Below are 13,698 nucleotides of genomic sequence, written 5' to 3' on the forward strand. Positions count from 1 at the left end.
GTATGTGGATGGAAATGTGGATAGAAAGCATGACTCGGGCCCAGTAAAATCTGAGATAACTGGCTACTTAGTTTTTTATCTGATAGGAGCAAAAGAAATAGAGCTGAAATTTTCTTTCACTCCAGCTGTCTCTGATGATCACTTAAGTCACATGAGTTGTACAGCAAGCTCAGGTGCTACATTCCAAGTTAGTGATTATTTCATATGTACATACAGCTACAATATGTTATTGCATGCCCTTGTACAAGGGGGAGTGGAAGAGCAGGTGGGTGAGAAGCATGTAACGCTATTCACTAAGCTAGTTGAAGCCAACTATTTGACATCTGTACACAGTATCTGAAATCACCATTTAAAGAACTCTTCAGTATGTCAGTGGATCAAAAGTCCTTGGGGATTGTTCTAAACAGATCCTTAAGCTGTAGTGTCTGCAGCACTGGAGACACTTACTGAGGGATATTTGTGAGCAAACAATTGTTACAGAAGAAACTTTCCCAAGAGTTTTGATGACTGCAGCAGATAACTTGAAATGCAGCATGTCTTGAATTAAGAGTTCAGAGAGACAATCAAGTTATTGTGGCATAAAACTTCTTCACACTTCAGTTGGGCCATAACGACTGTTTGTGGGTGTGTCTTCAGTCCATAGAAAATGACAATGCAGGGACCAACAACATCCTGATCTAAATGGTGGATGAAGAAGGTGTGCAGCTGTTGAATGTGATGTGGTTTTGTGTGTGCAGTCAGGCAGGCAAATGAAGAGGCTAAAGCATCCTTAAATCCATGCCTGACTTAACTCTGACTGCAGGCTAAACTACTTTGTGTTTCTTTACAGTTGGTCTAGGCTGAAAGCAGGCATGAGGACAGCTGCCATCACTCAGTTAATGTGCAGTGACCGTTCCTCCAAATAGACTGTGTGAATGTAGAGAACTGATCCTACAACCTAAACCCACAGCATACAGCCTACACAGTCACTTCCTTTGCAAGTTAGAATTAGAAAAAGAAATATATTGTTGAGTCCTGTAGTCCAAAGATGCAGATCCATGTACACAGATTCAGACTCTTCATGCTGGCAGCATCTGGACTCTGGCAGGAGGCCTGTCCTTCCTGAACATCTCCCTCTACTGACAGCCTTAGGGCTGGTCACAGGGGAAACAAAAGAGGCGACAATAATGTGTTCAGCAAAAAGTCCTGCAGCATGTTATGGGCAAATGGCTTGGCAGGAGATTTACGGCTACATATGAAGCACTGCAAAGAAGATTAAGATCTAAAGTTAAGCCGTGTTCCTCTCTTCCTCTAATAATATTTTTCAGACTGGTGGACTCCCAACTAATGTTTGGTGGTAAACTGACTTCAGAACATCAGCTGTGCCCATTTCAAATGTTTTTCTATTTGCTCTGCTGCTCTTAGTGATGAAAAAAAAAATTTCTTTTCATCATCATCACCCTAAATCGCTTTAGCTTTATATTTGGAAAAGATTATAGACTTCATTAAAAAATGCCTTTAGGAAGGGTATTTCTTATTCTGAGTCCAAGGTTATGTTTTTACACATGGAAAGTTTGCCCTAATTGTTTCACATTACACTTCATGCTTAAAAAACCTTTTTTCCCCCCACAAATGAGTTGTAACTGGCTCCATTCCAAAATAACACATTTGCTTTTAGTCAGCTATTTTGCCTAAATAAGTTAGCTTTCATAAAACAGAACAACATCTGTTAGGACTTCTTGTTTTATAACAAGTGTATGTATATATTTTACTTTTCACAAAACAGAGGGTTATGCCAGATAGTAGGGCACAGCATGGGTAGAAGCAGACTGAAATCTCAAGTATTCCTACTGGGGTATTCACTATATATATTTAATAGTATTCTTATTTACTTTCCAGTTATATAGCTATCAGTGATTGGAGTAGGAAGTAAAACTTACAGGAATTAGCCATTAAATCTACATAAATATATGTAAGCATAAGTGAAAAACATTGTAAATTACAATATGCATCATAAACTTTATCAGGTTCATATTATAACATAACTGGCCAATACTGCTGAGTGTTTGGGTAAAAACTGTAGAGGAAAGAGACACAGTTCAATTTAAAATTGCCTTTCCATGGGAAACACCCATATCTTGAGGGGTTTTAAAAATAATCCTTTGTAGAGCAATCTTTTAACTCATCCACAGCAGCTTTTTGTTCACTGATCTCCCTAGGCTTTGCAAAAGAAAAAGTGAAGAAAGGGTTATTAACCCATTGCAGCAGGGAGGAAAACTAAGGTGAAGTGGCCTTTTCCAAAGCTTGAGGGAAATGGCAAGGGAGGATGAAAAGCACAAGGATTTTACATTAGTGGGAATCGTGGTTCTGAGCTTTAAAGTCTACAATACTGCTAGCTTCTCAGCTAGAGGGTCCCAGTGTTTGGGAAGGTGGAAGGCATGAGGCAGACTGGCTCCACTGCCCTGGCATTGGGACAGGCTGCATCTGACCAAGATGATACACATAAGTGCTCTTCCTTGATCTTTCATGTTACCAGCATGTTGGGGTTGGGGAGGATATCATTTATGAGTGCTAGGGCACAGGACAGAGGACACTGCTCTCCATGTGCAGTGATCCATCTCCTCCCTGTGCCCAAGGGGCTTCAGTAATGGCATTCAGAGAAACTGGAGCAGCCTTAGATGTGTGGGTCAGACCTCTGAGCCGTCTTTGGGGCCGCATCTGCAACACTCTGCACTTCAACTAATTCCGTCATATAAATCTTTTGAACTCAGAAGCAGCGGTGTGCAAATGTGGCTGTGCTGATTCCAGACTTTACTGCTAATGAAGTCTTCCTGTGCTGCTTGCTTCTTAGAAACTTTCCTGCTTAGGTCTTTGCTAGGTGAAGAAATTCTTCTACATCATGCTTCATTATATAGCGCAGATATATGCTAAATATGTCATACCTACAGGGTGAAATGACAGTACTGAACTATCAGAGGCTAATATACTGTACATTATCTTCCCCACTTTGTTGTCTGCAGTAGGGAGTCTGACACCTAATTAGTGCAAAACCCACCAGTCTTGTTAAACTGTGGTCACCCCATTGGTAATATCACTTCAGCTGATCAGGTGCTAACCGTGGGGAGATATTATATGTACAACTTAATTAATTACAAAATTTCAACTTCCTACAGGTTCAGAGTGGCAGCTTCTTACAAATATCACTCATATCTGTGCAGGAGAACCTGTTCCTTTAAGAAAAAGTGATAATATCACTTATTCTACACCACATCTTAAAAGATGAGGGCATTCAGTTTGTAGTAGCTTCTTCTAGGCATAATGTCATTCAGGATTTCTAATTTCAAAAAGGCCTTGTGCTGGCAAAAGGGACACAAACCCTCAAATTAGCAGTAGTTTTAAGTTGTGTTTGCAGTCAGCAGTGCAAAACGCTGGTTATTCGCATGCCTTCGTACTCCAGACTTGGTGCTGGTTCAGCCATGGCCATTGCAAACTGACTCCTGTTGGCTTCACTGAATGACTTTTACAGTGCACACATGATTAAATGCATGTTAGAAAGCAAGCAGGGACAGTGACACTGAGCAAGAGAAGTGATTTCTGCTCAAAGCAGAAGAATATGAAAGCTGGGAAGAGAGGGAGAGGATTATACAGTCTCAAACAATATGACTGATGCATTCTTAGTAGGAATGAATAAAAAAGTATAAAACTGACTTTCAATATGTTTTTTAATGTTTTTCTAGATGAACTTAGAAGTTTAACAATGTGATGGACATTTCATGAAAGGTGCAGGCTCAGGCTGAAAACTAAACAATTTTGTAGCCAAACATTTTTTAAGGAAAAATCCCTTCATCAAAAAAATCTGTCTGACAACATAGCCTGCAGAAGTTACACACGGAAGACAGGGACTGGGGATTATGAAGAAGCACTTGTTTATTAACAGGAGTTGTCTGTTCCAGAATCTTATTTAATTTTGAAATGTTCCGGTTAAAAAAAAAAAAAAAAAAAAGCACACCATGCTTTCCTTTCTCATCTGCATTTCATTAAATGTGAAATAATAAATGTAAACCAGTTTAAAGTACATTCTAAAATCATTAAATGTAGTAGAACAGATTTTTCTTGTTTCTCCTCGGGGGGCCCTATGTTTAGTTGATACTACAGTATATGAAGAATGTAGGACTAAGCACTAGTTACAGAACATCAGAGCACTGCTGTGAGCTTATTTTTTTAACCCAGATTGTAGTTTCTCTGTGGTTACTTGTAGCAACTGTATAGATGGACGTGGCATGATTGTTCCTTACCAGCTCATTGCTGCCATCCTCATCAAAATCCTCCTCTATCCCATCAGTCATATCTTCTCCATCCCCATCTGCATCTGGCCCTCCTTCAATTGGCTCTTCTGTAGAGTTATCTGCATTCTCTGATATGCACTCCTCTTGAATCAAATCAGCATTATCTTCCATTTGTTTCTTTTGAGCTTCTGTAAGGAAAACATACTCTGTAGAGATTCAGCAACCTTCCCTATTGATGGCAAAGAAAAGTGCTCCGAGGAAGAAACCTAAGCTTTTGCCCTCCAGAAGTGCTGGTTTTGTAAAAATCAATGTGTTAATATCTACCAGATAAATATGATCAAACCCCTTGTTTTCAAAAATTAATGCATAAATCAACCGTAGTACCAACATGCTCATCTATCCCATGCAGTGGATGAAGGCTTGATTTACCAGCAGATCCAGCTTTTTCATTTTCTGGACTTTGCTTTGCTGTGGGAATCCAGTTGGCATAGTTATTGTATATTTATTTATCTGCAGCTAATGAGAAGTGCATAAATCTCTATGCTCTGAGAAGCAGAAGGCTGTTAATTGCCAATAAGTGAACAAGGATTTGTCTGAATTTGCTGTGAATATATCTCAACAACCATACAGATAATCAACAAATCCTTCTAGGAAACTGAACGTATTTTTTATGTTTCCCCCATTGGTATAATGTGCCTTAGCCCAGGAGAATGCCTTCCTCCAATTACCCAAATATAGGCTTCCTATAATTTCTGCAAAGCAGTGACAAGAAAGACCATTTCCATGGAGGCCCAGAGGATCTGGCCCGGTTGGCTTACTGCAGATAGTCGCATAGTTGTGATTATGTATTGTGAGGCTCCTGGATGTGCTGAGGAATTTCATCCAGCCAGCAGAAGCCCAGAGGAGGATTGAGGGAGGAATGACATAGACAGACTGGCCAGAAGAGTAGTTGGAGGGATCAGAGTCTTATTCCTAGGCACATCAGGAGTTTAGATGAAAAGCTTTATGTAATCAAAGTGAATATGGGTCAGAGCATTGGTTGCACATAGCTCGAATACCAATGTCTTTTCAGTTTGAGGGTGACAATACCCATCAATGATCAAATTTCTAGAACAAAACCATCCCTTTGTTAGATTGACTGTTCTGTAACACCACTAGTGCATCACTTATCTTGTTGCACAGCCAATGAATCTGCAAATGCCTGTGAAGCTCTGTATTTTTCAGCTCTATGAATATATTATTATTTTACTATAAATTATTAGCAGCTGCATGTAATATTAAAATCTGCTCGTACTTTTCTGTATCTTAAACCTAGGCATTTGTCTTTCCTTCTGCCTCTGCAAATTTATTTTGCAACTTACATTCATCTTTTCAGTCTTTGTTAGTCTTCAGTCCCTCTTTTTCAAATTAATTTAATAAAGACATAGAACAATTAAGCTTAGTCCCTGAGTCACATAATTTCTTCAGAAGGATTCTTGGACTTAAAAAATAAAAAGACATCTATACAATACTGTGCTTTATACAATACCATGGTAGTTATAAGTCATTGTGTTACTTGCCTTACTCTTCAAGGAAATGTGGATTGAATCAGCTATGCCTGCCACCTTCTGCCCCACCACCTTCTGCCTTAAGCCACTTCTAAGATTAACCCAGTTGTGGCAGTGACAACTGAATCAACTTTGGTCAAGGCTTTCAAAAAGGGTTCCTGAAATTACGAACTTAATACATTTAAATGGGAAAACCTAGGATACAGCTGCTAGAAAATTAGGTCACTCAATTGTCTGAATGAGAACATAGACAGGGTTCTTCAGAGCAGTTTAAAATACCAGCTCAACATCTAAGTTAAGAAGCTAAACTTAAGGTTTTACCTTTTGGCACCCATCTCTGATGTTACAGGGAGAATATTCTCCTCTAACAATTTTTTCACCTCAGAACAACTTCTTATCCCTGGCTTCCTGATTCAGATTTTTACAAACAGAGGACCTATCCATGCAGTTTCTCTATGAAATCCTCTTATCTATATTCCCCCTATTGGAGTGATCAGGCATTGATAATATTAAAAGACAGAACATCAGCTGTTACTGGAAGAGTTTTCATGCAGCTGTAGAGCAGTAACCAATGTATATACTGAGCTTGTCCAGCTTGTCTGTTTAACCTATCATATTCCTCCAGATGTATAGCTTTTAGGATTAATAATTAAATATTCTTCATGAGAGTGATGCAACTTAACCAAAAGGGCAAGGTGGTGGCTTGATTTTTGTTTTGTGTAACTGGCACATACATCCTCTCCCTGATTCCAGTCTTAGTGAGGCCACACCTTCTGGCAGAGGAAAGTAAGAAATAACGTTGCCCGACCATAGAGAAGGAACAAAATCATCTCACATCTGGCACGATAAATGAAATAGTTCAGCTACTGGTATAGCTTTATCTTACACAAATCTTTTTACTGATGAAGCAATCATCTGTGGACTAATCACCCAGGCTGCACAACCCTTTTCGTCACCTCAGGAGACTTAAGTGGGAATCCAGGTTTACTGGTATGTCTGAGGTGTTTTTTCTCCTCACATCCTCCAATGAGAGGCAAGGCATATGGGGGATGGGTTCTGCACCTGATGTTTAAAAACATCAACAATTTGAAATCGGTTTTTAATCTCTGAGGATATTATTCATTGCTTGTCTTCAAAAGGCATAACCGTATGATTCAATACAAATTGATGTTTCCCTCTTTGAGCTGGTTTCTGTTTAAATGCGTTCACTACAGTCCTTCAGCAAAAGCAAAAATTGGATACCCAAAGTACAATGACATACAGGTTGTTTTGCATAGTAATGGATTTTATATAAAAGCTCCCTGAAGTAGGAATGTACCATCTCAGAGCATTTCAGTACACAGTGATTCAATGGAGTGCGTTGCAATTACAACTTCACTGGTGGTACCAACTTTTATCTAACTTGCATAAAGTACAAAATAGAATATAACGAATGCATATTGTGTATGGTTCTCCTGAAAGAGATAAGCACACTCTGGTCTAATGATTTACCTTAGACTTGGAAAAGAACACTCAACATGTTTTGTGGGGTAAAGTCTAACAGCTGAGGGATTGGTCCCTGTCTGCCAACTTAAAAGATTATTGTAAATATAAGAGCTTTTTTTAAAGAGCTGATTTGGGTTGTTTATTGTTTGTTTGTTGTTTTTTTTTTTTTTAAATTGTTAACCACAAAATATTTTTCTGTAATGTTTTGTCCTAGGAAGACATTCATTAGAGTGATTTCTGAAAGCAAGCAGGAAACTTCTGGGTTCAGAGAGATACCCCCATGATAGATCAGGAAATAGGGCAGGCACATGGGATCCAGATCTATCTATCTATTTTGCTGGTGTCAGGTTCATAAACGTCAACTGCTAATTCCCACCAATGTTTTAGAGTCTTGATGGAACTCATGTGTCATGCTGGGTCTTTTTGATTCCATGTACAGGTTTGAGTTAGGCAAGGGACACAAATCTGAGTGCCAAGACACCCAGGCAACTGCAGATTCTGAGGCAGAATTTGTTTCACACACTTCAAACAAAATACATAAAAAGTTTTCATCAGAGAATGGGAGGGGGGAGGGGGAACACTGAGATTTTTAATGAGATAAAGCTTCCATTTCCCCGCTGGCTGTCATCAAAATCACCTCGCTAGTACACAGCCCCTGTACAGAGATATACTGTGTGATTTATAAGGAAATAGCAAAGGTAATACAATATAGATAGTGGTAAAGGATTGAGATGGTTTTCTATATATACTGTGGTGAAAATACAACCTTATAAATCCCTTATAACTGCTCAGCATGGCTTTAAAGTGCTGCCAGGTGAGATCATTCAGCTAACACAATGTTCTCTGCAATGATAGAAATAAAGATCTTGATCAAATTAAAAAGTAGTGTTGGATTTTGTCATTCCCAAGGTTTGCCTCAAAACATAACATTTCAAGCCAGAGAAAAGCTGAACTAGAGGTACAAGCAGGTTTACAGAGATGCCACAGCTTCACACAATAACTTTGACTGGAACAGATCTTTAGACTCTCCAAGTCCAACCCCTCTTCAAAGTAGGGCCAAACTCAAAGCTTGGTCCATGTCCATGGGACCTTGGACCAATGGGTTTTGAACATATCCTAAGATGGAGCTACTACAGTCTTGCATCTTTTTTCCTTATATCAAACAGGAACTTCCCTTGCTGTAAATTGTAAGTATTGTCTATTGCCCAGGCAATAATTCCAGGTACAGACTATCTAATAATTCTTAATGTGGATAGCACAAACACCCCCAAAGTCAACAACCTCTAACTTTATTCTGTCCAGTGAATTTTTCAGTGATGTTTTGTTTCCAGACATCTAAGTTTGGAATATTTTATTCTTCCCCCCACCCCACATACTACACTGTAGAAAACAAATCTTGAAATGATGTTGCGTGCTCTGTGAAGAATATTAATTTATCCTCCCAATAGATCTACCAGAGAGTTAATTTACCTTGCTTCAGGCCTCCATGATGTAGAAAAATTTCTGGAAGGCTTCCGTTCTCCCTGGTCTGTCTGCTTGACTGATAACTAAGTTCTAATTTAATTCATTTGACTACAAATTGCTTTCACCTACCTGCTTCAGCTTTTTGCTGCTTTTCAATCTTTTCCAGTCTTCCTAGCAAGGAGTCAATTTTTGTTTTGATTTGAGTTAATTCCTTCTTGATTGTTTGCAACTCATCTGATTTCACTGTGGAAAGAGAGCAAAGATGCAAAACGTGAAATAAACTATACTTGCAACCCCCCATGAAATAAATGTTCTTTTTTCTTTCCTCTGTAGTACAAAGTCTACTCTCTCATTTCTGTCAGTATTTTCAGAGATTTAACTTGTAAAATGAACATTATGAGCTAAAAATGCTGAATCCTAGGAAATCACAGGATTCTAAACCCTAATGGCAAGAGGTTCTGTGAAGTATATTGCTCTAGTAAGTATTTCAGGCAAAACATCTCAAGGGCATTCTTAGAAAATTCATGTAACTTTTACTGAAAAACAGCATATAGTGAAAAAAAACTTCAGATATGACTGACAGTTCACAGTCTTGAAATGCTATTTTGCTGGACTATTTTGTAATAATAGTGACAATAATAAAAAGATTCCTCATGGTAGCAGTAGGTATTTTTCACAAGAGTGCATGGTAACATAAATGCTAGGGCAGCCAGGAATGCAATATTACATTCCAGTCAACAACTTTATTACAATAAGGTGTTAAGTATTATTTCTTCAAAAGCTTTCAGTTCTGCTAGTTTCTTGTACTTTTCCAGCTGTGGATAACATACGAAAATATTTCTTTTTATGATCACATCCAGGGACATGGAGGCAACACCTATAAATTAAGAGCTGAAGTTTCCAGCTCTTTGTTGCATTGCATCGCTCTTCATTTATGCTCATTATTGCACTCCCATAGTCTAACAGAAGAAGGAGTAACTGCTTTCTTTGGCAGTGTTTTGGCTTCAGAAGAAAGAGCTCTGCAGGACTCATGAATGACCTCATTATTCTGGCATTATCAGGATATGTTTTTGTGCTCAGACGATAGTCCAAACAAATCCACTTGCCCTGTTTATACTAGGATATCATGTTGAAAAGGCCAAAAGGAGAAAATGAGGAGCCTGTGCTAGCATGGGAGAATAAAGCCATTTATAAAGATCAAGAGTAGGTAACACAGCTGTTACTCTTACAACTCCTGTAGGAAGAAATGGACCATGACCTTAAACTGTGAGGGACTGACAATGGAAGAGCACTGAGCAGGATTAGTTATCCACCCTTACTGTTGCTGAAGGAAGATGTGCATTGACTTTGGTGTGTGAACCAGAGCAATCGGAGGGACTTCAGTGAGCATGGGAAAAGGGATGTTCTGCCATGGAGAAGGACACATTCCCTTTCTGTCCAAAGATTCTCTTGGCTGCATCTTGCTGTATCAGTCCTGTTCAGTGACTCTTGGACATGTATCCTATCATGGTGTGTTGTGGGTATTTTTTATAGGACAGTCAATATCTGATGATGAAGTGGCAAGATACTGCCTGCTTCAGTGGTAGTGAGCATGTGTTTGCTTCAAAATAGGCTTTATTGCAAACTTGGAGGATATTCACTGAGGTAGAACAAAGGATTTTTATCTTAGAGTTTGGGTCATATGGATTATAGTTAATAACAAGTCAGCTAAAGGCAGTAGGTTGCTATATGCAGTAACGAACTTGTTTAATCATGTGCTTACATTAAGAAATTGCATATCTGATACTATGAAACCTCTGATCTCTTGTTGAATGCATGGTAGGACTTAGGGAACAAATCTTAAAAGTAACCTTTGTGCTAGACCCTTACATGCTATATAATATTTGATGGAATTATTCTGTATATTTATAGAGCAAGGCCTTAAAATGTTCTTAGAGAAATAACGGGTCACTGCCCAATCCCCCAAATATGTAACAAAATGTTAAGATTCTGGCAACTGTATATTTAGAAGGTTACTGCTTCCCCAGGGGCAGTGGCTGGTCCATGCTGAGGTAGGAAGGCGGCACAGATTTCAGGGTGAATTGGTGTGAATCTGCCCAGTGAGAAGTGGTAAGTGTTTGCAGGAGCTCACTATGGAGCCAGCTGGCAACACAACCCGTGTGGCCAAACTGTTGTGTTAGAGGTACTCCCTTGAGCTGACAAAAAAGCAGGCTTGCCAAGGACAAAAGGTCAAAAGTCAGAATCAACACTGCAAGGACCTAATGGTATTTGTTCCCAGTCTAAAAAAAAAAGCAGAAAGCATTTGCACTTCTGAGTTTGGTAAGGAAACAGGCACATATATAGGGTTACTGTTCAACTAAGGTCAAACCTTCTGCTTCACAGGGGCTTCTCTGTAGTGTCTCAGTGAGAAACCGGTTTGGGAAGAAGGCTGCACCAAAGGGAACACAGACACAACAGTGAGGATTCAATAACAACAAAGGTGCTATAAATGACTGAGGATCTTTATTGCTACCTTGCAAAATTTCCCTATGCCAAAACTGTTTCCTCAAGCTTTGGTCACTGAATCTGTAATTCATCATTCACTTTTAATGAGGTGATTCCATCATACAGTCAATCACTTCAAGTTAACACTAAAAAGCACTGAAAGAAACAAGGAGAAAGATTTTTCAACAGATCTGCACAAGTTCCAAATTTCCACTCTGTTTCCAGCATTTTGATGGTGTAATTATTTGAGTCGCTTATTGTCTCAATTTGCAGAGAATTGCACAAATCTTCAAAATCATTCTCCTAGAGAAATTCCACTCTCAGTTATATTGGACTGAGTATTTCTTTAGTAAGCAGCAATTACTAAAGACAAATTATGAAGGGTCCTGATGGACAACAAGATGAATATAAGCCAGCAGTACACCCTTGTAGGAAAGAAGGCCATCAGCATCCTGGGCTGCATTAAAAGTGTTGCCAGCAGGTTGAGGGAAATGATCGTTGTCATGGTTTAACCCCTGCTGGCAACTAAGCACCACACAGCTGCTTGCTCACTCCCTGCCCCCAGCAGGATGGGAGGGAAGAGAACTGGAAGGGTAAAAGTGAGAAAATTGATGGGCTAAGATAAGAACAGTTTAACAGATAAATAAACAAAAATAATAATAACAAGAACAACAAAAATAATAGTAACAATAATAATGGTGATGATGAAGAAGAAAAGGAAAATAACAAAGAAAGAGAAATAAACCCCAAGAAAGACAAGCGATGCAAATGTGAACTATTGCTCACCACCAACCAACAGTTGCTCAGCCAGCCCCTGAGCAGTGGCCTCCTGGTCAACCTTCTCCCTAGTTTATTGCTGATCATGATGTCATATGGTATGGAATACCCCTCTGGCCAGCTGGGGCCAACTGTCCCAGCTGTGCCCCCTCCCAGCTTCTTGTGCACCCCCAGCCTACTCACTGGAGCAGAAAAGACCCTGACTCAGTGTAAGCACTGCTCAGCAATAGCGAAAACATCCATGGATTATCAACACTCTTTCCTTCACAAATCCAAAACATAGTCCTATACTAGCTACTATGAAGAAAATTAACTGTACCCGAGCCAAAACCAGCATACTCCTCTACTCAGAACTTGTGAGGCCACATCTGGAGTACTGTGTCCAGTTCTGGTCTCCCCAGTATAAGAGAGAATGAAGAAGACAAAGCCAGACTTTTTCAGTAGAGCCCACTAACATGTCAAAGACAATAGACACAAAGAAAAGCATGTGAAATTCCATCTAAATTCAAGGAATAGCTTTTTTTTTCCTTTTTCTTTTCTTTTCTTTTCTCTTTTCTTTTCTTTTCCTTTCTCTTTTCTTTTATCTTTTCTTTTCTTTTCTGTTTTCTTTTTCTTTTTTTTTTTTTTCCTCCCCTGTGAGAGTGGTCAAACACTTGCACAGAGAGGCTATGCAATTTCCATCCTTGGAGATATTCAAAAGTCTTCTGGACACAGTGCTGGGAAACTTGCTGTAGGTGACCCTGTTTGAGTGTGACAGTTGGACCAGGTGAGCTCCAGAGACCCCTTTCAGCATCAACCATTCTCTGCTTTTGTGTTTCTGTCAAATAGAGCTTGGGAAGAACTTTAGACTTTTTAAACCCAGTATTGTGACAAAGACAAAATGTAAAGACTTTAAATACTGTATTTCAGATGTCCTGGTTTTGAGTATATAAATTCTCCTTCAAAACATCACAGTTTGTTTTTTTAAAAATTGATCTCAGGCAAGAAATAAAGCAGTTGATAAACATGAAACCAGAGCTGCATGTGCCAGAACTGTTAATCTGCTTTTGAGTAATAGAATAGGAAAATAAAGTAGCTTACTGAATTTTTTTTCCCTATTAGCAGATAAGCAAAGGCCAGAAGGTCAGAAATGCATGTTTTGAAAGGGGAAGAAATTAATAATGAATCAAGGCTCATCAACAGAAAAAGACAGTGACAGAATTATCCTTGGTATAGTTGTAATCTCAGGCTGACAATAGGCTATCACTATAATGCAGGCATGAGACATGAGAAAGAAAATGCAGTGCTAAGATGTGTCAAATGGTGTATTGTTAAAGATGGAGAAGTACAATGCTGTTTTACATGGACTTGGTGAGAGCTCATCTGGAATAGTGTGTACAGGTGAACACTGAATTCGAGCAGGTACGTGGGGAGAAGGCCATGAAGATGACCATGAGAATGGAAAGCCTGTAGTGTGACAGAAGTTTTGCTTGTTTGCCTGAGGCAAAAGAAGGTAAAAGGAAATAAAACTTTTAAGCTAAGACAGTGTTGGCAGAAATGGATATGAACAAATGAGAAACAAATTTAAATGGAAACTAGAAGAAATAAGAGACAGACAAAACCCAAACCTTAATTAACTTTAAGATGGAGCTTAAAGGATTAGATGATGTGGCTACTTGCAACAGTAAGGAATTAGA

The 13,698-nt window shown here is 39.0% G+C and overlaps 1 protein-coding gene across 6 annotated transcripts in view; it reads right to left on the bottom strand.

Moving 5' to 3' along the window:
- RALYL (RALY RNA binding protein like) overlaps positions 1-13,698 on the bottom strand; it is a 401,162-nt gene that overhangs the window by 14,781 nt on the left and 372,683 nt on the right. For all 6 annotated transcript variants that reach the window (XM_056332687.1, XM_056332685.1, XM_056332686.1 and 3 more), the window contains 2 exons: positions 8,891-9,004; positions 4,275-4,453 (listed from right to left, as the gene is read on the bottom strand). In XM_056332687.1, coding sequence (XP_056188662.1) covers positions 4,275-4,453; positions 8,891-9,004 — 293 coding nt within the window. The remainder of the gene's footprint in view (positions 1-4,274; positions 4,454-8,890; positions 9,005-13,698) is intronic.

The sequence above is a fragment of the Falco biarmicus genome, chromosome 3, assembly GCF_023638135.1.
Source record: "Falco biarmicus isolate bFalBia1 chromosome 3, bFalBia1.pri, whole genome shotgun sequence".
In the NCBI taxonomy this organism is placed as follows: Eukaryota; Metazoa; Chordata; class Aves; order Falconiformes; family Falconidae; genus Falco; species Falco biarmicus.